The 24,384-nt window shown below is 44.2% G+C and overlaps 1 protein-coding gene and 1 pseudogene across 2 annotated transcripts in view; one reads left to right on the forward strand and one right to left on the reverse strand.

Annotated features, from left to right (window-relative positions):
• Positions 1 to 22,668, reverse strand: part of ABL1 (ABL proto-oncogene 1, non-receptor tyrosine kinase) — a 181,369-nt gene extending 158,701 nt beyond the window's left edge. For both annotated transcript variants that reach the window (XM_023216935.1, XM_023216934.1), the window contains exon 1: positions 21,071 to 22,668. In XM_023216935.1, coding sequence (XP_023072703.1) covers positions 21,071 to 21,206 — 136 coding nt within the window. In that variant the 5' untranslated portion in view covers positions 21,207 to 22,668. The remainder of the gene's footprint in view (positions 1 to 21,070) is intronic.
• On the forward strand, positions 10,216 to 15,633 carry LOC111545963 (annotated as a pseudogene).
• Positions 22,669 to 24,384: the final 1,716 nt, after the last annotated feature.

Consider the following 24,384-nt stretch of genomic DNA (forward strand, 5'->3'; position numbering starts at 1 on the left):
CTGAGCACAGTGACTCACACATGTAATCCCAGCACCTTGGGAGGCCAAGACAGGCGGATCACCTGAGGTCAGGAGTTCAAAACCAGCCTGGCCAACATGGTGAAACCCGGTCTCTACTAAAAATACAAAAACTAGCCAGATGTGGTGGCAGGTGCCTGTAATCCCACCTACTCGAATGGCTGAGGCAGGAGAACCGCTTGAACCCAGGTGGCAGAGGTTGCGGTAAGCCGAGATTGCGCCATTGCATCCCAGCCTGGGCAACAGAGCAAGGCTGTATCTCAAAAAAACAAAACAAAAAAATGTTCAATTTAATTTTAAAATAAATCTTAAAACTGCCACAAAGCTTGTAGGACAATATATATATATTTTTAAATTATAAGTAATTTTATAATTATAAAATTTCATAACAGTATAAAATTATAAATCGTAAGAGCATACATAAAGTATGTTTGTTACACACCAAAACACCCAACTACCAAAGGGTAAGAATATTCAATAGAGGCTGGGCACAGTGGCTCACACCTGTAATCACAGCACTTTGGGAGGCTGAGGCGGGTAGATCACTTGAGGCCAGGAGTTCGAGACCAACATAGCCAATATGGTTAAACTCTGTTTCTACTAAAAATACAAAAATTAGCCATGTTTGGTGGCACACGCCTGTGATCCCATTACTCATGAGGCTGAGGCAGGAGAATTGCTCAAACCTGGCAGAGATTGAAGTGAGCCAAGATCGTGTCACTGCACTCCAGCCTGGGTGACTGAGTGAGACTCTGTCTCAAAAAAAAAAAAAAAAAAAGAATAAGAATACTCAATTGAGTATTAAAAATGTACCTCAAAATTGTGAAAAAATTAAAACTTTGATTAAATTCTAAAACTAGACCCCACTCATTTCAATGATGCAAATGTTTCCAAACTGCATCTTCAAAAAGTAATGTTTTCACTTTTTGATACAGTCTATCTTCAAAAAGTAATGTTTCCAATCGAAAAACACTCAAGCTGTCAAGAGACACTTGATTCAACCACAGTTCTAAAACTATTCAGCAATGTAACCCTAAAAACACTACTACCCTGAAGCACAAGTTTTCCTACTGAAAGAAAGGAATAATGACTATCCTACCTATACCACAGACCTCCCAAAAAAAGTGTATGAAAGTGCTTTAGAGGCAGGCACAGTGGGGCATGCCTGTACTCACAGCTACCTGGGAGGCAGAGGCAGGAGAATCACCTAAGCCCAGGAATTCAAGACCATCCTGAGCAATACTGAGACCCTGCTACAAGAAAAGAAAATTTTTTTAACTTTACACATCCACAAGAGACACTCTTTGCAATCTAGGATGCTGCAGAATCATCAATAAAACAATAAATTACTATATGATACTGAAGAAGTAGAAACTGCAAACATTTATGCTGAATCTATTCACTACCAGGGCAAATCTGGGAGCTGTTTGTTTTGACTAAACTCTTCATACTGGGTTGGCTGCCTTCCTTTCTCTACAAGTGAATATGCCAAAACTAAACTCTATTCAAGTGAAGGTTCCAATCAGTTTAGATATTACTGTAAATTCAGCCCCTAGTAACTCACGATCTGTACAGGAAGTAAACCAACCCAAGACCCAACTAAGCCAAAGAGCAACCAAGACAGGCATCCTCAGATTACGGCCCCATCCTCTTATTCTCATATAAAAATATCTCTATTAAAAAACACTCCCCTTCTCTGTTTAGCAATTCTATTTCTTGTTTTCTACCTCTCAAGAATGAAATCTGAAGGAATTCTCTACTTTTTAAGATTTCCCAATTTCATCCCTCATTGCTAATACCAATTAACCTAGCGACACTTGAGGAACAAGTCACGCTCCTGGCAGAAATTCAGTACTCTTAAAGGAGGAGTTTAAAGATCATGCTAGCCTTTGCTCCTCTAAGAACAGATGGACACAGTATTTAAAAAAAAAAAAAAAAAAAAAAAAACCCTGTGCCTATAACGTTAGCTTCACATACACATCCTAAAATGAGTGGGATCCATCAGACCCCTGGGATTTGACCACAAGCTGGGGAAAAGGTTCGTAACCTGAAGATGGTAACAGGAACAATATTCCCACTACAGCAGTATCCCAAGTGGATAGAACAAATTATGGCAGCGACGGAAACCTGGAGAAAGGAATGAGGACTTAAGAAGCAGCTGTTAGTCACTTCCAGGAGAAAAATTAAATACACAGAGAAAATGAGTCCACCAGATTTGGGGAGAGGTCACAAGCAACCACTGACATAAAAAAAGATGAAAACCAAACTATTATAGATAAAGGGTACTGCTGGCTCCACCAGGGGTCTCTCTATTGCTTAACAAAGAAGATCAGGTTGAGTAAATGTCCCCTTTCCTCAGCCGGTTCCCTGGACCCACTCTACACTGTTTATTCAAGCCATAACCATTCCTCCAAGCAGATGGCCAATGGTGGTCCTCAGGAATATAAATTAGACACAAAGAGCCTTTTGTTGGCTATGTTGTTCCTGGCTCTATTACACCAGACTGACACAGTACCTGATACAGAACAGGCACTGAGTACTTGTTCAATGCCTGAACCTGCCAAACAAGTAGATTCAACTGCGTATTCACTGAGTAGCTAGTCTGTTAAAAAAAATACTGTTCGATCCATGAAAATGTATAAACATGGTCTCCACTATCAAGGGACAAGTACTGAGTGTCAAAGAACAATTGGAAAAAAAAAAAAAAGGAACAGAGAAAGGCGAATCGGAAAGCAGCAGCAGGTATTCTGAAAGTTGAAAATCTGAAACAGTTGACAGGAATCATTTAGCCTTTATCATTAACAGGAAAAAAAAAAAAGTCTCCCGAAATGGCATTCTTTCATCAGTAAGAATTTTTTATATTCTATTATTCATTTCTAGGATCAAAGAAACCTATAGATTTAGTGCAATCAGAGAAGAAAATCCTTAAGGGTATTTCTGATTGGGTATGGAAGCTGATAAAACCCACTCTAAAATGTACATGGAATACAAAGAAGCAAGCCAAGACAATATTGAAGAACAAAACAGGAGGGCTATTCTACCAGGCACTAAGATTGATTTTAAAGCTCAGTAATACATTGTAATACTGGTGCAAGGACAGACAAAGGCAACAAATTAATGGTAAGGACTTCCCCGGCAGATCCACACATACATGTATACCTGATTTACACAGCAGGCGATGTTCTTTTCAATTAAAGAGCTAGGTCAATATGAAGGAAAAAATGAACCTTCACCCATCACAGAAAAAACAATTCCAGGCGAACTATAAACGTAAGATGTAAAAGAGTGAAACTTCTTTGTGACCTTAGGGTAGACACAAAGATTTCTTACACAGACCACAAAAAAAGTACTAACCATAAAAGATTAAAGTAGACTAAGTCAAAATTAAGGTTTATCAAAGACACCACTAAGAGAGTAAGAAAGCGGCCCGGTGCGGTGGCTCATGTCTATAATCCCAGCATTTTGGGAGGCCAAGGTGGGCGAATCACCTGAGGTTAGGAGTTCAAAACCAGCCTGGCCAACATGGTGAAACCCCTTCTCTACTAAAAATACAAAAGCTAGCTGGGCGTGGTGGCGGGCACCTGTAATCCCAGCTACTCAGGGGACTGAGGCAGGAGAATCTCTTGAACCCGGGAGGCAGGGGTTGCAGTGAGCTGAGATCCCACTACTGTAATCCAGGCTGAGTGACACAGCAAGACCCCATCTCAAGGAAAAAAAAAAGGGAGAGTGAAAAAGCACAAAGGCTATAATTATATAAATAGAGTGAAAAGGTGAACCACAAAGTGTAAGAAGATAGTCATAATAAATACATTCAACGAAGGACCTGTATTGAGAGAACACAGGGTAGGCACAGGGTAGTAGCTCATGCCTATAATCCCAGCACTTTGGGAGGCCAAGGTGGGCCGATGGCTTGAGCTTAGGAGTTTGAGACCAGCCTGGGTGACACGGTAAAACCCCAACTCTACAAAAACATACCAAAATTAACCAGAAGTGGTGGCGCACACCTATAGTCCCAGCTACACAGGAGGATGAAGTTGGAGGACCACTTGAGCCCAGGAGGTCAAGGTTGCAGTGAGCTGAGACTATGCTACTGCACTCCAGCCTGGGCAACGGAATGAGACTCTGCCTCAAACAACGAAGAAAAAAAAAAAGGAGAGAATATATAAATAACTCCTAAAAATCAATGAGGAACAAACATAAATAGAAAAATGGACAAAAGAGGTGAACTAGCAAGAGATACATAGGTACACAAATATTCCAAATGGCCAGTAAACATATGAAAAGGTGCTTACCCTCATGAGTCATCAAAGAAGGGCAAATTAAGGCTGGGAGATAATACTGCACAACTACCTACAAGGCTCACATTTAAAAGTCCGGCCGGAGGCTGGGCGCAGTGGCTCACACTTATAATCCCAGCACTTTGGGAGGCTGAGGCAGGGAGATCACCTGAGGTCAGGAGTTTGAGACCAGCCTGACCAACATGGAGAAACTCCGTCTCTACTGAAAACACAAAATGAGCTCGGTATGGTGGCACATGCCCGTAATCCCAGCTAAAGGGGAGGCTGAGGCAGGGGAATCACTTGAACCCAGGAGATGGAGGTTGCAGGTGAGCCAAGATTGCGCCATTGCACTCCAGCCTGGGCAACAAGAGTGAAACTCCGTCTCAAAAAAAAAAAAAAAGTCTTGCGGGGCGCTGTAGCTCACGCCTGTAATCCCAGCACTTTGGGGGGCTGAGACAGGTGGATCACTTGAGGTCAGAAGTTCGAGACCCGCCTGGCCAACATGATGAAACCCCATCTACTAAAAATACAAAAAAAAAAAAAAAAAATAGCCTGGCGTGGTGGTGCATGCCTGTAGTCCCAGCTACACAGGAGGCTGAGGCAGGAGAATCGCTTGAACCCAGGAGGCAGAGGTTGCAGTGAGCCGAGATCATGCCACTGCACTCCAGCCTGGGCGACAGAGTGAGACTCCATCTCAAAAAAATAAAAAGAAAAGAATATGCAGAATTGAACTTCTGCTTCTGTCCATAATGCAGTAAAAGTGGTATTAGACATCCTTTAGTCCTAAGCAATTGTACGGCTGAATAAAATATTTGAGATGACTATTTTCAGGCATTAAGACGATAGGCTGTGACCCTTGAGGAAAGAGAAAAACATAAGGTCAGTTGTATGTTGCCTCCAACTTCCTGCCTGGGGCACCTTCCCAAACACAGTGCAGGGAGATGAAACCTAAACTGATAGCAGCCATCTCTGTGAACTGAGGAAGCAAAGACTTGGATTTGAGGATGCTGAAGCAGGTAGAATTTGTATGGCAAGAAATCTGAGAGAAGATGAGGGCAGGGGTGGGGTAATAGAACATAGAGGTAGGCAGAAGATGGTGGGAGGCATCCTGTGGGTCCATGGCTTCCAGATTCTATAAAGTTTAGCAGACAGCAGTGGCTATGAGGCTGATAATTACACAGACACAAAGGTTTCACAGTGCTAGAAGACATTCAAGTACCAGTTCATCCAGGGTGGAGAGACTGCTGAGCACTTGTCACTTTGTTTTGATCCCAAAAAGGCCAAGCATTAAGTCTAAAGACTACCCTCTATTGTAAGGCCTGGGTGTCTGGACCGAGGATAAATCCATACTAACAAAACATAAAACCAAAGCTGGCAGGGTCAAACGAACTTAACAACCAGTAACTTACAGTAATTTAAGTAACTACAGTAACCTAACTACTTATCAAAACAAAATGAAAACGTATTTAAAGAAAGATAACAAGATGGAGAATCCCTACAATATAACACCCACATGTCTGGCATACAATCAAAATTATTTAACATGCAAAAATGCAGGAAAATCTGACTTATAATATGCAGAAAAAGCAATCAATAAAAACAGACCCCAAGATGACTCAGATATTTAAATTAGCAGGTACGGTCTTTATTACAAATACCTTCTAGGATCTAGAGGAAAAGATAGGCCTAATGAATGAAAACATGGTGAATCTCAGCAGAAAAACACGAACTATGAAAAAAAAAAAAAAAACAGGCTGGGCGCTGTGGCTCACGCCTATCTATAATCCCAGCACTTTAGGAGGCCAAGGCAGGCATACCACCAGGTCAGGAGACTGAAACCATCCTGGCCAACACGGTGAAACCCCATCTCTACTAAAAAAAAAAATACAAAAAAATTAGCTAGGCGTGGTGGTGGGCACCCGTAGTCCCACCTACTCGGGAGGCTGAGGCAGGAGAATGGCATGAACCCAGGAGGCGGAGTTTGTAGTGAGCAGAGATCACTCCACTGCACTCCAGGCCTGGGCAACAGAGCGAGACTCTGTCTCAAAAAAAAAAAAAACCCGCCAGGCACAGTGGCTCACACCTGTAATCCCAGCACTTTGGGAGGCCTAGAAGGGCAGATTGCTTGAGCCCAGGAGTTCAAGACCAGCCTGGGTAACATGGCGAAACCCCATCTCTACAAAAAAAAAAAAAAAAAATCAGCTGGACGTGGTGGCGCATGCCCACAGTCCCAGCTACTCAGGAGGCTCAGGTGGGAGAACAGTTGGAGCCTGGGAAACAGAGGTTGCAGTGAGCTAAGATTGCCACTGCACTCCAGCCTGAGTGACAGAGATCTTGTCTCCAGAAAACAAACAAAAAAAGAGGCAAAAACTGACAGAATATTTATAGTTATATTTTCATTCTAAATATTATTTTCTAATAAATAAATTATTAGAAATAAACAATAATAAATATTCTTTATTTTCTTTTCTTTTTCTTCATTAGTCTTACCAGAAGTGTGCCTAGATCAATACTATTTTTCAAAGTTAGCTTTTTTGGTTTTATTGATCATTCCATGCTTAATTTGTTTTTATTTTTATTATTCTCTTCTGTGTACTGTGGGATTACTTTGGTTCTCTGGCTTCTTGAGTTACATGCTTAGTTCTCTTGTACTTTTTCAGTCTTTCCTGTTTTCTAATACATGCTTTTTTTTTTTTTTTTTTTTTTTGAGACAGAGTCTCACTCTGTCGCCCAGGCTGGAGTGCAATGGCACTATCTCGGCTCACTGCAACCTCCACCCACCAGAGAATCAAGTGATTCTCCTGCCTCAGCCTCCCAAGTAGCTGGGATTACAGGCACCTGCCACCGCGCCCAGCTAATTTTTGCATTTTTAGTAGAGGCAGGGTTTCATCATCTTGGCCCAGGCTGGTCTTGAACTCCTGACCTTGTGATTCACCCGCTCAGCCTCCCAAAGTGCTGGGATTACAGGTGTGAGCCACTGCGCCCAGCCGAATAAATGCTTTTAAGACTAAAAGAAGTGATAGAATTAAAGGAAAAAAATAAACAAATATATCATTATAGCTGTTGATCTTCAGCATCACTCTCAGTAAAAAAGAGAGATACTGCCCCCCAAAAAACTTCAGCAAAGCTATAGATGAAATATGTAAAAAATAAAAAGTAAGAATACAGAAGATGTTAAACAAAAGCATGAAACAACTTGGTTTATAGAAAACTACACGCAACAACACATACTCTTTTCAAGTACAAATGGAACATTCGCTAAGACAGGTTATATGCTGGGCCATAAAATTAGTCTCAGTAAATGTCAGAAGACTGAAATTTTACAGAGGATGTTCTCTGACCACAATGAAATTAAATTAGAAACCAAGATATCTAGAATTCCCAAATATGTGGAAATCAAACACTTTGATAATGACACATGAAAACTTATGTGACAGAGCTAACACAGTGTTTAGAAGGAAATACACAGCTTTAAATGCTTTTGTTGGACAACCAAGGTTTGGAATCAATCTAAATTTCTACTTTAAGAAGCCAGAAAAAAAGAACAAATTAAACCCAAAGTAGGCTGGGTGCAAATGGCTCATGCTGTAATCCCAGCGCCTTGGGAGGCCAAGGCAGGAGGATCGCTTGAAGCCAGGAGTTTGAGACCATCCTGGGCAACATAGCGAGACCCCATCTCTAAAAACAAACAAAAAAAATTTTAAGTAAAAGAAAGAAAATAAAGAGTAGAGGCTGGGCGCGGTGGCTCAAACCTGTAATCCCAGCACTTTGGGAGGCTGAGACGGGCGGATCACGAGGTCAGGAGATCGAGACCATCCTGGCTAACATGGTGAAACCCCGTCTCTACTAAAAAATACAAAAAACTAGCCGGGCGAGGTGGCGGGCGCCTGTAGTCCCAGCTACTCGGGAGCCTGAGGCAGGAGAATGGCGTAAACCCGGGAGGCGGAGCATGCAGCGAGCTGAGGTCCCGCCACTGCACTCTAGCCTGGGCGACAGAGCGAGACTCCGTCTCAAAAAAAAAAAAAAAAAAGAAAAGAAAAGAAAGAGCAGAAATCAATAAAATGGAAAACAACTGAGAAAGTTAACAAAATTTTTTGAAAAGATTAATAAAATTGGTAAACCTTCAGCAAAACTAACTGAAAAGGTGTGTGTGACAGAGAAAGAGAGAAAAAACACAAATTACGAATATGAGGAATGGAAAAAGCATATCACCACAGACCCTATAGACATTAAAAGGATAACAAGGGAATATTACAAACAAAAACAGGGGAAACTAATCGATGGTGCTAAAACGTAAGACTCTGAGGAGGAGGAAGGCAGGAGTGAAACTGGAAGAGGGCACAAGGTTTTCTGGGGTGTGCTCATAATTTTCTACTTCTTGAGCAAGATAGTGGAACACGGAGGATTCATTTTGTGATCATGCATCAAGCTGTACATTTACAATTTGTGCCCCTTTCTGTATGCATATTATATATATTTTTTAAATTGTTTAAAAATCAGGTCACACAAGGGGGCTCAATCCTGTAATCTTAACACTTTGGGAGGTTGAGGCAGGAGTATCCCCTGACCCCAGAAGTTCAAGACCAGCTTGGACACCATAGCAAGACTCTGTCTCTATAAAAGTATTTATTTTAATTAGCCAGGGTGATAGTGCACATCTGTGGTCCCAGCTACTGGAGAGGCTGAGGTGGGAGGACTGTCTGAGTCCAGGAGGTCAAGGTTGTAGCAAGCTTGAACTCCTGGGCTCAGGCAATCACATCACTGCACTCCAGTCTGGGAGACAGAGTGAGACTGTCTCAAAACAAACAAAAACACACACACACAAACAGACAAACAGACAAAAAAAACACCATACACAAGTTCCACCAACAGATGGACAAAATTTGGTGTCTATATATATATATACACACACACACAATAGGATATTATTCAGCTTTAAAAAACAAGGAAATTCCGGCCAGGCGCGGTGGCTCACACCTGTAATCCCAGCACTTTGGGAGGCCGAGGTGGGCGGATCACAAGGTCAGGAGATTGAGACCATCCTGGCTAAAATGGTGAAATCCCGTCTCTACTGAAAATACAAAAAATTAGCCGGGCGTGGCGGTGTGTGCCTGTAGTCCCAGCTGCTGGGGAGGCTGAGGCAGAAGAATGGCATGTACCCGGGAGGCGGAACTTGCAGTGAGCCGAGATTGCGACACTGCACTCCAGCCTGGGCAATAGAGCGAGACTCTGTCTCAAAAAAGAAAAAGAAGGAAATTCCAATACATGCAACAACAGATGCACCTTTAAAACATGCTACGTGAGGCCGGGTGCGGTGGCTCATGCCTATAATCCCCGCACTTTGGGGGGCCAAGGCAGGCAGATCAACTGAGGTCAGGAGTTCAAGACCAGCCTGACCAATATGGAGAAATCCCGTCTCTACTAAAAACAAAAAATTAGCCGGACGTGGTGGCACATGCCTATAATCCTAGCTACTTGGGAGGGTGAGGCAGGAGAATCACTTGAACTCCGGGAGGCGGAGGTTGCAGTGAGCCGAGATGGTACCATTGCACTCCAGCCTGGGCAACAAGAGTGAAATTCCATCTCAAAAAAAAAAAATGCTAAGTGAAAGAGGCCAGATACAAAAGGGCAAATATTGTATTATAATAGCTATATGAAGTCCTAGAATGAGCAAATTCATAGAGAGAAAAAGCATAAAAGTGGTTACCAAGAGGTGGGGAAAGAGGGAGATGGGATATTATTTTTTAACGGTTATAGAGTTTCTACTTAGGATGATGAAAAAGTTCTGAAAATGGATAGTGGTGATGATTGCGTCCCTGTGAATATACTTAATGCCACTGAATTACACACCTAAACATGTTAAAATGGTAATTTTTGTGTATATTTTACCCAATAAAAAAATAAACACAGAAGGGAGATGACAAACGGAACCTTATCATCTGAAAAGCGTTGCAATATGACGTACACGTTGTGCTGCCACTGTGGCTCTAAGGCCTATCACCTTCCAAAGTCTACCTGCGGCAAATGTGGCTACCCCACCAAGCGCAAGAGGAAGCATGACTGGAGAGCCAAGGCTAAAAGACTAAAGGCCACTGGGACTGGCCAAATGAGGCACCTAAAAAATGTACACCGCAGATTCAGGCATGGATTTCCATAAAGGAACAACACCTAAACCCAAGAGGGCAGCTGCAGCAGCCAGTTCATCTCAAGAATTGCCTTTTTTTTTTTTTTTTTTTTTTTTTAATTAAAAGACAGGGTTTCGCTCTGTCGCCCAGGCTGGAGTGCAGTGGCACAATCCCAGGTAGCTGGGATCACAGGTGTGCATCATCACGCCTGGCTAATTTTTAAGTAGAGACGGGTTTTCACCATGTTGGCCAGGCTGGTCTCAAACTCCTCAGCTCAAGTGATCCGCCCACCTTGGCCTCCTAAAGTGCTGGGATTACAGGCATGAGCCACAGAACCCAGCCAAGAATTTCAATAAACGTAGCTTCACAATTAATGTTCTGGTTTTTAAAAATAAGTTTATTCATTGGGAAAGAAATCCCAGAACTAGATAAAAAATTCTAGGATACATAAGAAAATAAGTTAACTATTTGAGAACCTTCATTCCTTGTAAGTGAATAAAAAGTTTAATTTCTCATTTAGTCCATTTAATATAATTCTTATCAAGAATTTTTCTTTTATGGAGAGCCTATGTATTCGGCATTACGCTGGGGAAATAGAAAATGAGATGAAACCTGCATTCACAAGCTTACAGTTTACTTGAGGAGTTCGAGGATGCAGTGAACACTGATCATATCATTGTACTTGAGCCTGGGCGACAAAGCAAGACCTTATCTCTTAAAAATTTTTTTAAAAGACTGGGCACGGTGGCTCACGCCTGTAATGCCAGCACTTTGGGAGGCTGAGGCGGGCGGCTCACAAGGTCAGGAGATCGAGACCATCCTGGCTAACGCAGTGAAACCCCGTCTCTACTAAAAATACAAAAATTATCTGGGCATGGTGGCAGGCACCTGTAGTCCCAGCTACTCCGGAGGCTGAGGCAGGAGATGGCGTAAAGCCGGGAGGTGGAGCCTCCCGTGAGCCGTGATCGTGCCACTGCACTCCAGCCTGGGTGACACAGCGAGACTCCGTCTCAAAAAAAAAAAAGTTAAAAACCAGTTAAAAAATAAAAAACAAACCTACCTACATTTCAACACTCTCTTCCATGAAACTCACATAAAACTATTAGGAAATACTACTGGGCAGTATATGATTACGTATTCATTTGTTTTGCAGAAGAGTAACAAGGGCAGAAGTTACAGAAAATTAATGAAGACCAGAGATGTAAAATATGGTTTCAGAAGGGAGGTGGGACTGGAAGAGAGTGTTAAAAGGTTAAGTAGGTTTGTTTTTTGTTTGTTTGTTTGTTTTTTACTTTTAAGGGATAGGGTCTCGCTTCATCACACAGGCTGGAGTACAATGATATGATCACAGTTCGCTGCAGCCTTGAACTCCTGGACTCAAGTGATCCTTCTGCCTCAGCTTCCCAAGTAGCTAGACAAGCACATGACTAGCTAGCTTTTTTATTTTTAGTAGTAATAGGGTGTTGCTATGTTGCCCAGGCTGCTCTCTCAAACTCCTGGTCTCAGAGGATCGTCCCATTTTGGGTTCCCAAAGTGCTGGGATTATAGGTGTGAGCCACTGCACCTGGCCAGCAGGTAGGATCTGAACACAGGGGAGTGACATCAGAGGCACAACCACCAAAAAGGCAGGGATGAACATGGCAAGGAGTGAGGGAACTGGAGAGGCACAGGGCAGAGAAGGCCTTCGGGAGACCACCTCTTGCTGAAGCCCATCATAAGTACCATTTTAATCTTTTTACCCCCTAGTCACAGAAAATATGCCTGACACATTCCTATGGGTTTAATTCCCAGCTAAATCATGTTAACACATCTCTCTCCCTCCCACTCAAAAAATGCATCTATTTGCAACACACTTCACAACATATCAGTGTGTTCACACTTGGAGATCTGAAGCACAAGCACGGTTATGTCCTTAACTGATACAAAATGATTTCACATTTTCTCCCACTTCTATTTTCTTTGACAACATGCTTCATTTAAATGAAGTAAAGCTCTTTTGGTCAAATCATCCTTGATCATCTTTCTTTACTTGCCCCACAATTGAAACTTCTGTTTTCTTCTTCTTTTTTTTTTTTTTTTGAGACAGAGTCTCGCTCTGTCGCCCAGGCTAGAGTGCAGTGGCCGGATCTCAGCTCACTGCAAGCTCCGCCTCCCGGGTTTACGCCATTCTCCTGCCTCAGCCTCCCGAGTAGCTGGGACTACAGGTGTCCGCCACCTCGCCCGGCTAGATTTTTGTATTTTTTTAGTAGAGACGGGGTTTCACCGTGTTAGCCAGGATGGTCTCGATCTCCTGACCTTGTGATCCACCCGTCTCAGCCTCCCAAAGTGCTGGGATTACAGGCTTGAGCCACCGCGCCCGGCCTGTTTCCTTCTACATTACAAATTTATTAAAATGGGCGGTAAGGTTTCATGAAAAATAAGACCATACAAAATGTATTAGACTATCGGAAACAATTGTGTGCCTATAAAAAATGTACACACATGGCCAGGTGCAGTGGCTCACATGTGTGATCCCATTGCTTTGGGAGGCCAAAGCAGGAGGATCACTGGAGCCCAGGAGTTCAAGGCTGCAGTGAGCTATGATTGTGCCACTACACTCTAGCCTGGGTGACAAAGACAGACCCCGTCTTTAAAATAAAACAAAGTACATACCTCAAATTTTGCATTTTCACAGTCCATGTACCACAATCCAATCCCAAGCATTAAGTAGATGGATGTAATCTTTCCAAATAACCTTTTTTTTTTTTTTTTTGAGATGGAGTCTCGCTCTGTTACTCAGGCTGGAGTGCAGTGGTGTGATCTCGGCTCACTGCAACCTCCGCCTCCCAGTTTCAAGCGATTCCCCTGCCTCAGTCTCCTGGGTAGCTGGGATTACAGACACACACCACTACGCTCTGCTAATTTTTGTATTTTTAGTAGAGATAGGGTTCACCACGTTGGTCAGGCTGGTCTCGAGCTCCTGACCTCAGGTGATCTGCATACTTCAGACTCCCAAAGTGCTGGGATTACAGGTGTGAGCCACCACACCCGACCTGTTCAAATAACCTCTTTGAGAATCTGATGGCCGGGCGCTGTGACTCACACCTGAAATCCCAGCACTTTGGGAGGTCACGCCAGGCGGATCACGAGGTCACAAGACCAAAACGATCCTGGCTAACAGGGTAAAACCCTGTCTCTACTAAATATACAAAAAATTAGGCTGAGGTAGGAAGAAGAACTGCTTGAACCCGGGCGGTGGAGGTTGCAGTGAGCTGAGATCGTGCCACTGCACTCCACTCTGGGGCAAAAGAGCAAGACTCTGCCTCAAAAAAAACCAGAATCTGACAAATTTAACTTTAATGCCTATAGGATCCAATAATTGCACTTCCTCCCACCTTCTGATGTATACAGATACTTAGTATAATTTTTTTTTTTTTTTTTTTGGGACAGGGTCCTACTCTGTCACCCAGACTGGAGTGCAATGGCACCATCACGGTTCACTGCAAGCCTCGGCTTCCCTGGCTCAGGTGATTCTCCCACTTCAGCCTCTTGGGTAGCTGGGATTACAGGCACATACTACCATGCCCAGCTAATTTTTTGTACTGTTAGTAGAGATGGGGTTTTGCCATGTTGCCCAGGCTGGTCTTGAATTCCTGGGCTCAAATGATCCATCTGCCTTGGCCTCCCAAAGTGCTGGGATTACAGGCGTGAGCCACCACACCTGGCCTCAGTATAATTTTAACAGTAATGAGAATTACAGTGTTGGTTTTGTTTTTTGAGACAGAGTCTCGCTCTGTCATCCAGACTGGAGCGCAGTGGCATGATCTTGGCTCACTGCAACCTCTGCTTCCCAGGTTCAAGTGATCCCCCTGCCTCAGCCTCCCATGTAGGTGGGACTGTAGGTGTGCACCACCACGCCGACTAATTTTTGTATTTTTAGTAGACAAGGTTTCACCATGTTGGCCAGGGTGGTCTTGAACTCCTGACCTCAAGTGATCTGCCCACCTTGGCCTCCTAAAGTGCTGGGATTACAGGCATGAGCCACAGCACCCAGCCTACAGTGTTGATTTATCAAGTTTCTATTATTTCAAATAAAGTTTTGAGAACCATAAAGTAGTTTTAACTGATAGTAAATATTTTTTTTTTTTTGAGACAGGGTCTTGCTCTGTTGCCCAGGCTGGAGTGCAGTGGCGCAATCACAGCTTACCACTGCAGCCTCGACCTCCATTTCAACAAAAGGCAACTCTATTCTCCCAGTTATTCGGTTCAAAAACCTGAGAGTCACACTTGGCCCCTCTCACACCCCCATATCCCACATCTTATCCGAGAGCAAATCTTGTCGGTTCTGATCCTCCACCCAGTGCCACCACTTTGGTCCAAGCATCATCACCCTTATCTGGCTCCGTGCAATCAACGCCCCTGTGGAATCCCTGCTCCCTTGTTCTCCTTCAGATCATAGCAGCTGGAGAGATTCTATTTAATATTAAAATATACATCAGATAGTATAGCTCCCTCGGAAAATTCTCCAAAGGCCTTCCCACATCATATGAATCAAAGTCAAAATCCTTGAAATGGCCAATGAGGCCACCCTCTCCTTCAGCCATTCTCTTCCCACCCACCATTTTACCTCCTGCATCTCTCCTTTTGCTCTCCGCTCCACTGCAGTGGCCTCTAGGCTGCTCCTTGAAACTAGCAAGCTCTGCCTCAGGTCTCTCCATCCTGGTTCCCTCGGCCTGAAATGCTTTCACATATTTCAACAGGGCTTGCCGCTCACCTTCCTCCTTCGGGTCTTTAATCAAATGCCACCCTTTCAGGCCTCTCTAGCTACGCCAAAGTAAAATTACACCTCCTACCCCATTCCCTGTCCCCTTCTCTATGTTATTCTTCTCCTCCGCACATATCACTAACAAATCTGTATTTTATTTACTTATTTATGATGTGTCTCCTCCCACTAGAATGTAAGTTCTAGGAGGGCAGGGATTGTTTCGTTTACAAATATATGTATCATCAGTGACTAGAACACTACCTGTCATAGTCTGTGCTCAATAAATGTATGTTGAAGAAACAAGGAAACACTAAGAAAAAAGTTGACTACTAAATGCTTTCAATTGTTTTACCAACTCTCCCAAAAGTGAAGTTTCTTAGTCAAGCCACCGAAATTTGAAAGGAACATATGGTGCATGAAATATTTAATAACATGATTTCCTTTTTTCCCTTGTAGATATGACTAGCCCTTTGACCCTGAATGATTCTGGCAAAAAGCTGCCATCTGCCCACTCTTTCAGATTCATCAACAACAACAACCAATACTATTCTTGGCTTCTAGATCCATGTCTAATCCAACACTGTACATCTCTGAATTCAAGTTTTTCAATCTAACCTACATGGATATTAACCTATCTAGAAAGATCAGCCTATGAAAGACTGCAAACAATCTGTAACACAAAATAACATGGTATTCCCTTAGAAAAAGAATACCCAGGGTCCAAAGAAATTGGTTTGACACAACTTAAGCAAATTGTTTCATAAAAAGGGATCTGAAAAAAAGTGACAGGTTGGACTGCCATCAATTCAGTTTTTATTTTTACTTATTTATTTATTTTGAGATGGAGTCTCACTCCATCACCCAGGCTGGGAGTGCAGTGGCATGATCTCAGGTCATTGCAACCTCCGCCTCCCGGGTTTAAGCAATTCTCCTGTCTCAACTTCCCGAGTAGCTGGAACTACAGGCACCTGCTACCATGCCCAGCTAATTTTTGTATTTTCAGTAGAGACAGGGTTTTACCTTGTTGGTCAAGCTGGTCTCAAACTCCTGACCTAAGGTGATCCACACACGTCAGCCTCCCAAAGTGCTGGGATTACAGGTATGAGCCACCACGCCTGGCCTCAGTTTTTAAATCTTCGTATTTTTCGTATTACAAGATAATCCAAATTTGTTGTTAAAAGACACTTGGATCATCACACAAACCAAAAAGAGAAAGTTTTCTCCTATTCCACCTAAAGCTCAAGTCCCTAGAGATAAAAATTTTGGTCTAAAATCCTTCCATACTTTTTTTTTCCTGGACATACACAAACACTTTTGTTTTACAAAAATGGGGCCATACCATAAAGAATGATTTTCAAATTGCTTTTTTTCTTCACCACAACGCAGACATCATTCAGTGTTAGTACTTTAGCAACAAACATCCCTATGTGCCTTCTTGATAGACTTTCTACAGCAACGGTTCTCAAACTTTTTTTGAGATGGGGTCTTGCTCTGTCACCCAGGCTGGAGTGCAGTAACATGATCATGGCTCACTGCAGCACTGGCCTCCCAAGCTCAAGTGACCCTCCCACCTCAGCCACTCAAGTAGCTGGGAACACAGGTGTGACACCACGCCTGGCTAATTTTTTTTGTTCTTGTTGTAGAGACAGGGTCTTATGTTGCCCAGGCTGATCCTGAACTCCTGGACTCAAGCGATTCACCTGCCTTTGGCCTCCCAGAGTGTGAAATTACAGGCATGAGTCACAGTGCCTGGCCTCAAACTTTTTAATCTCAGGCCCTTGTCACACTCTTGAAAAATCACTGAAGGCCCCAAAGAGACTTAGTTTGTGTAGGTTATCTCATCAATAGTTACCATACTAGAAATGAATACTGAAATTTAAAAAAATAATTATTCATTTAAAAACAAATATTTTTATTACTGGAAAATAACTGTTTTCTCCCCCAAAAACAGACTTTCTAGATAACCGTAGATATTGTTCTTTGATGCTACGTCAAAACATTGTAAACGGTAGTTTCTATTTTTTTTTTTTTTTGAGAGGGAGTCTCGCTCTGTCACCCAGGATGAAGTGCCGTGGCGCTTTCTCAGGTCACTGCAACCTCTGCCCCCCGGGCTCGTGATATTCTCCTGCCTCAGCCTCCCAAGTAGCTGAGATTACAGGTGCATGCCACCACATCCATCTAATTTTTGCATTTTTAGTAGAGATGGGGTTTCACCACGTTGGCCAGGCCAGTTTCGCACTAGTGACCTCAAGTGATCCGCCTGCCCCATCCTCCCAAAGTGCTGGGATTACAGGCATGAGCCATCGCGCCCAGCCAGGAATTTCTTTTTTTTTTTTTTTTCAGACAGAGTTTCGCTCTTGTTGCCCAGGCTGGAGTGCAATGCACGATCTCGGCTCACTGCAACCTCTACCTCCCAGGGTTCAAGCAATTCTCCTGCCTCAGCCTCCCAAGTAGCTGGGATTACAGCATGTGCCACCACGCCTGGCTAATTTTGTATTTTTAGTAGAGACTGGGTTTCTCCATGTTAGTCAGGCTGGTCTTGAATTCCATACCTGAGGTGATCTGCCCACTTTGGCCTCCCAAAGTGCTGCGATTACAGTGAGCCACTGCGCCGGGCCTAGCCAGGAATTTCTTAAAGGCTGGGTGCCATGTAGAATCTGAAACCCTACCAATGAACTGCATTCTTTTTTTTTTCCTCCAGAGACGTGGTCTCCCTCTGTTGCCCAAATTGGAATGCACTGGTGTGTTCACGGTTCACTGCAGCCTCAACTCTTTGGCTCCAGTGGGAGCTTGGCTAATTTTTTAAATTTTTGTAGAGGTAAGATCTCACTAGAATTCATGGCTGGTTTCGAACTCCTGACCTCAGGTGATCCACCCACCTCGGCCTCCCAAAGTGCTGGGATTACAGGCGTGAGCCACCGCACCTGGCCTCCATTTTGCACTTTGAATGGATCTTTAACCTGTGCATGATTTTATATCATGCATTGATCATTTAGAAAATACTGGTTTGGCTAGGCATGGTGGCTCACACCTGTAATCCCAGCATTTTCGGAGGCTGAGGTGGCCAGATAATTTGAAGTCAGGAGTTCAAGACCAGCCTGGCTAACATGGTGAAACTCCATCTCTACTAAAAATACAAAAAAGTATTCACTTGTGGTGGTGCGTGCCTGTAATCCCAGATACTCGGGAGGCTGAGGCACTAGAATTGCTTAAACCTGGGAGGCGGAGGTTGCAGTGAGCCAAGATCACGCTGCTATACTCCAGCCTAGATAACATACCAAGACTCTGTCTCAAAAACAAACAAAAAAGAAAATATTGATTTACTGATTTATGTGGATCTTCCAAATAATACATTTCATTATATTAAAATATGGTATCTGTAAATATTACCACCAATCTCTATATCACAGTGGCAGATAAAAATTCTCCATTAGCCAGGCGTGGTGGTGCACAACTGTAATCCCAGGTACTTGGGAGGCTGAGGCAGGAGAATCGCTTGAAACTGAGAGGCAGAGGTTGCAGTGAGCCGAGATTGCACCACTGCACTCCAGCCTGGGCGACAAGAGCAAAACTTTATCTCGAAAAGGAAAAAAAACAAAAATTCTCTAAAATCCTAATTTTCACTGGAAAGCTAAAATTTCATCATCGGCAACAAATACTACCTGGTGTTTTCTTCGAAAGATTCCTTCATACACTTTTTAGTTTGAATAACCATAGACTGTCATAGTTTCAAGTAAACATGGTAGTCCATGACAAAAGTGGCTAGTTCAGTTTGCAACCCAATCACCGAAGTGCTTTTCCTGGAGATAACCATTATACTTTACTACACAGTATAAGTGCTTGATGCATACCTCCCTTTTTAACCTACAGAATATTAAGAAGACATACACAAGGGTCAAAATTTAATAAAATTAATAATTTTTGCTGCTTCATCAAGGTATTTTCCAGTGAAAACTGGTCAGGTGCAGTGGCTTATATCTGTAATCCCAGCACTTCGGGAGGCTGAGGCGGGTGAATCACCTGAGGTCAGGAGTACAGGACCAGCCTGGCCAACATGGCGAAACCCCGTCTCTAATAAAAAATACAAAAAGTAGCCAGGTGTCAGTGGCACGTGCCTGTAGTCCCAGTTACTTGGGAGGCTGAAGCAGGAGAATCGCTTGAACCCGGGAGGCAGAGGTTACAGTGAGCCGAGATCGCAATACTGCACTCCAGCCTGGGTGACACAGAGAGACTCTGACTCAAAAAAAAAAAAAAGATATTTTTCAGTGAAAAGTGGATATGTGTGTGTGTGTATATATATTATATAATATATATATAATATATAATATATATAATATATATATATATATTTAAGTGTGAGTGCACGTCACGAAGAATGCAATGACTGCAAGTACATTTAGGTGCCACAACCCTGATTCATGCTAAGACACCTGCTTTACTTTTGTACCATTAGTGCAAACATCAACACAGCAAAAGAGACAAGATCTTGGTACTCTATTAACATGAAAACAGTTTTAGCCTCTCAACCCCTGAAGGGATATCAGGGACATGTAGGGAACTACACTGCTTTCTATACCAGCTTCCCGGAATGAGATTACTGGGTCACTGGCACATACATTTCAAATTCTGATAAGTTCTGCCAAAGCTCTCCAAAAAGTCTGTACCAATTTTCACTATGTAAGGTGCATGATCATCACAAGTTAAAATGTAAATAATTCACTTTTTAAATCCTGAATTTGGGAGCCATCATAACACATGACCGTATTTGCTTGCTTAAAAACAAAGCTAAAATATAATTAATGTTTCAAGGCAAAGTAAAATGAAAGCACCCAGATTTATTTAGATGAAATGAATATTTTCTTGTAAGAAAGTAAAATTTCAACTGTCAAATGCAAGTTCATCCAACAGAAGCCTTTGTTGATTGCAGTCACCCAATGTTAAGAAGTATTTCTGAATGAATTTCAAACTATAAGCCACTGGCACACTTCATACGTTTGCTTATAGGATAGGTGGTCTCAATTGATTTTTTTAATACAAAGGACACAATCTGAAAAATGGCAGGGTGCAACAGCACAAACAGTAACCCTAATTAATTGGTTATAGACATCAGTGTAAGCTGACTCTTAGCTTTAACTTCACCCAGAATTACTGGACATGAACATAAAATGTACTGTCAGCACTCAAATGCCAAATATGTTCATAAAAATGTCAAAGACAACTTTTATTGGCCCAAATGTCACTCTAAACAGTGAGAAGAGAAGATGAAAGCTTCATCAACGAGGAAGGGATTACTCCTATGGAAGGTAAGACAGAAGCTGTGTATCTAAAATTCAAAAGGGGTGCTGCCTCCCCACTTGATTTTTCCCACATGGCTCCAAAGTGAGTATTTTCAAGTCCCACTTATGATGCAAAAGGTCAAGGATATTAGCGTCAACCAGTATCTATGATTCTTAACTTTACCAGGAAAACAAATCACTTTGAGAATATGATAAAAGCTCTCTGTAGACAAAGCAGTAAAGAATCCATGCATGTCAGAAGAGCCCTTGACTTCGGTGAGAGCAGAATCATAGAACCATGCATCCTAAGAAACCACTGAAGTCCAGCCCCTCAGGAAACTGAAGCCCTGGAACAGTAAAATGGCTTGTCCAAGGTCAACAGTGAATTCGCAGAGGAAGCAGGCAAGAAATAAGCAACTCAAATAGATTTTGAATAAAGCCGAACTCACAAAGTAACTTTTTCTTATACAAAGTAAGTTTCACCAGAAACTAAGAGATAACTAAAGTAACAAATGTATTAAGTGGAATTGGAAGGAACTGTCGCCAGTACTATTGTTCAAAGTTCCTTGAAGGCCTAAGATGAATGCAAGAGGAAAATAATGAGCAGAAATTTTCAAAAGCACTCACCATGTTCCACAAAAACATTGCAGTGTGGACCCCCATGCCTCGATGATTCCTTCTTCCCTGCTCCTTTGATAAAATGCAGGGCAGGCAAGCTTGGCCTTCTTTGGTCCCCAAGAACTTTTCCAGGCTGCTGCCCCATAAAGTAATAATGTGTACCCCTTTCCAGAAGAGGGTTCACGATCTTCCAGAAAGGTCAGAGAGCGTAGAGGCAAATGGCATATACGTAGGATTTCACATTCGCTGCATCTCCACAAGTCAGCAATTGAAGTCAATCAGAGAAAGACATCTTCCATAACAAAAGGAAGCACTTTTTTTTAGGTTGACACTTGCAAGCAGGAGTTCCAATTATTTTCGCAGTTACCAATTTTAAGTAATGTAATTGCAGTGTTACCCAAAAGTTTCTTGATTTTTTTTAACGGGCTGAATAACAATTTCTTTTCAAGAAGAAAAACCTAAGCGGAAATATTCACAGGGGATGCTGAAAAGGGTCAATAATGCTAGTCATTTCAATTCCCATATATAAAGGAAACGCTGACCGTCTTTGGCTACTCCTCCAGAACTTTTCCTGTGGAAGTCACCAACCCCCTATCTTAGCTTCTTCATCTTCCAACAAATTTCCTGCCGAACTAGTGGCCGCTCTCGCTCCTCTGCTCTGCTCTCCGGAAAAGGACACGGGTCACCCAGATTTCAGCGAGTTTGCCCTCGACTCTGACGAAAAGGAATGCATTGCCAGCAACTTTTAAGTCCGCTTTTTAAAAGGCCTGTGGAACCAATCCAGACTTTTCCTTTGCATTAAAGTTTTTGGCTGAGCTGAGACTAAGGGGGCCGTAGGTGACATTGGAAGAAGTCAGGGCATTAGAGGCTCGCGGGAGCCACCTTGGGGGAAGGGGAGACCCCTTGACAGCAGGGAGGGATTTGAATGAGAGGCTCTGTGGCCAAAGTTGAGGCTGGGGGCTGAGGGAGGCTGCCGGGGCGCGGCACGGGCGGCTTACTCCAGGGCGACGCTCTTCCACGCCTCGGAAAACGGGGTGTCCCAAGCTGGGGGAAACAGACCACCCCCAGTGTCCCAAAGCTGGGGCGGAGCTGTAAGGGACGAAAGACTCTGGCGGCCCAGACAGCGGAAGGCGGGCGCCGTGTAGAGGAGGCCCGGCCGCCTCAGCTGCCCCGAGCCCAGGGGTCTCTGCCTGAGACACCCTCTCCCCCGGCCCCGGACGCTGACACCACCACCGCCCTCAGGCAGTCACATCCCCAGAGCTCCGCCGAGGGACCCAGCCGCCCCCCGCCGGTAGGGGCCGTGGACAGCGGAGGGGCTCCTCAGTCGCAGCACCCGGGAACCGGCTCCGGCTCCAGCTCTGCTCAGGCACAGACACCGACCCCCGCGGCCGCCATGATGGATTACGAGCCGCTCCACAACGAGGCCAGGCCCCGCCCTCGGCCCCGCCCACGACGACGTCCGGAGCCCGCCTCGAGGGGACCCGGATGCCCCCAGGGCCGCTTTCCCGGGACACCGCCGCGCGTCCCGGCTCTGGTCCCACTGCCTGCGAAAGCCGGGCCCGGCACGACCTTTTAAATGTGGCTTCTCTGAGCGCAAGGTGAGTGGTAAGGAAGCACCCGCCTCCTCTGTATTGTCATTGGCCTCCGAGAATCCGGGTCGGACCTCTTTCCTCCGTCCCATTGGCCGATGGGGGCAGTAGGGCTGGATCTCCCAGCCAACCGTGTTCGGCGCAGTCCGCGGTGCGTGCCGGGAGTTGTGGTACCACGGCACCCGCGCGAGTCCTCCCGCATCGAGACTCCTGGCCCCGACCCCGACCGCTGGGCCTCGCCCCGCCTTCTTGGGACCTGGTGGACTCTCGCCAGGCGAGCGTCGGCTGGACCGTGTCTGGCTGGACCGTGTCTCCCCGGCGCGAGTAGCAAGACCGGGACAAAGCGAGGGAAAAACTGCGGATTGGATTTTCCTGGAACTGGAATCGGATGATTTCCTTCAGTCTCTAAGGGAGAAAATGTGGCTCGCTCCTAGAAGCCAAGGTTTTTGATGCCTCTCAACCCCTTCACCCTCCAAAAAGCATAAATATTAGAACTAGCGGACCGGGCGCGGTGGCCCACGCCTGTAATCCCAGCACTTTGGGAGGTCGAGGCGGGTGGATCACCTGAGGTCGGGAGTTCGAGACCAGCCTGACCAACATGGAGAAACCCCTTTTCTACTGAAAATACAAAATTAGCCGGGCGTGGTGGTGCATGCCTGTAATCCCAGCCTCAGGACGTTGAGGCAGGAGAATCGCTTGAACCCAGGAGGCAGAGGTTGAGGTGAGCCGAGATCGCACCATTGCACTCTAGCCTGGGCAACAAGGGCAAAACTCCGTCTCAAAAAACAAAACCAAAAAAAAAAAAAACAACTAGTGAAGAAATATACAGAAATAGGGAAAACATCCGACATGTTGCTAACGAATTCACCTATTTATTTGGGCATTAGGAGGCTTACTCATGACAGAAAAGGCATTTGTTGGGTTTGCCAGGCGCTATCAGATGTTTGCCCTGGAACGAAACTTTAAGACTGTAAACATTTCACAGGTGAACACGTATTCACATGAAAACATCCTGTATATTAGCCGAGAAAATGCCCAGATGGTTGAGTTTAGCAAGTCTACAGAACCAATGACCTAGATGTGCCAAAGCCACACCTGATACAATCCATGTTCTGCGACTAAAAAGCTCCTTGGTTCCTATTGGCTCTCCACGTCTCCCCAGAGCGATGCATCTGACAGGAATCCCATTTCTTTCTTTCTCTTTTTTTTTTTTTTTCCAGATGGAGTTTTGCTCTTGTCACCCAGGCTGGGGTGCAGTAGCAGGATTTCAGCTCACTGCAACCTTCACCTCCCGGGTTCAAGCGATTATCCTGCCTCAGCCTCCCGAGTAACTGGGATTACAGGCACGCATCACCACGCGTGCCTAATTTTTGTATTTTTAGTAGAGACGGGGTCTCCCCATGCTGTCCAGGCTGGTCTCGAGCTCCTGACCTCAAGCAATTCACCCGCCTCAGCCTCTCAATGTGGTGGGATTATAGGCCTGAGCCACTGCGCCTGTCCCAAGATCCCGTTTCTAAGGGGGGATCTACTTATCCAAGCGCCTACTTTACACCCAGCACTGTTTGCACTTTCCACAAACTGCATTATCTCATGTAATCCTCACTGTAGCCCAGTGAGGCATGTAAAACTATTCCCCATAATACAGATGGGGAAACAGAGATGTGACTTACCTACCCAAGGTCACTAGGCCAATATGTGACAGAGTCACAATTTCATCCCAGACTGACCTTGCTC

This window comes from Piliocolobus tephrosceles, chromosome 14 (genome assembly GCF_002776525.5).
Source record: "Piliocolobus tephrosceles isolate RC106 chromosome 14, ASM277652v3, whole genome shotgun sequence".
NCBI classification, from domain to species: domain Eukaryota; kingdom Metazoa; phylum Chordata; class Mammalia; order Primates; family Cercopithecidae; genus Piliocolobus; species Piliocolobus tephrosceles.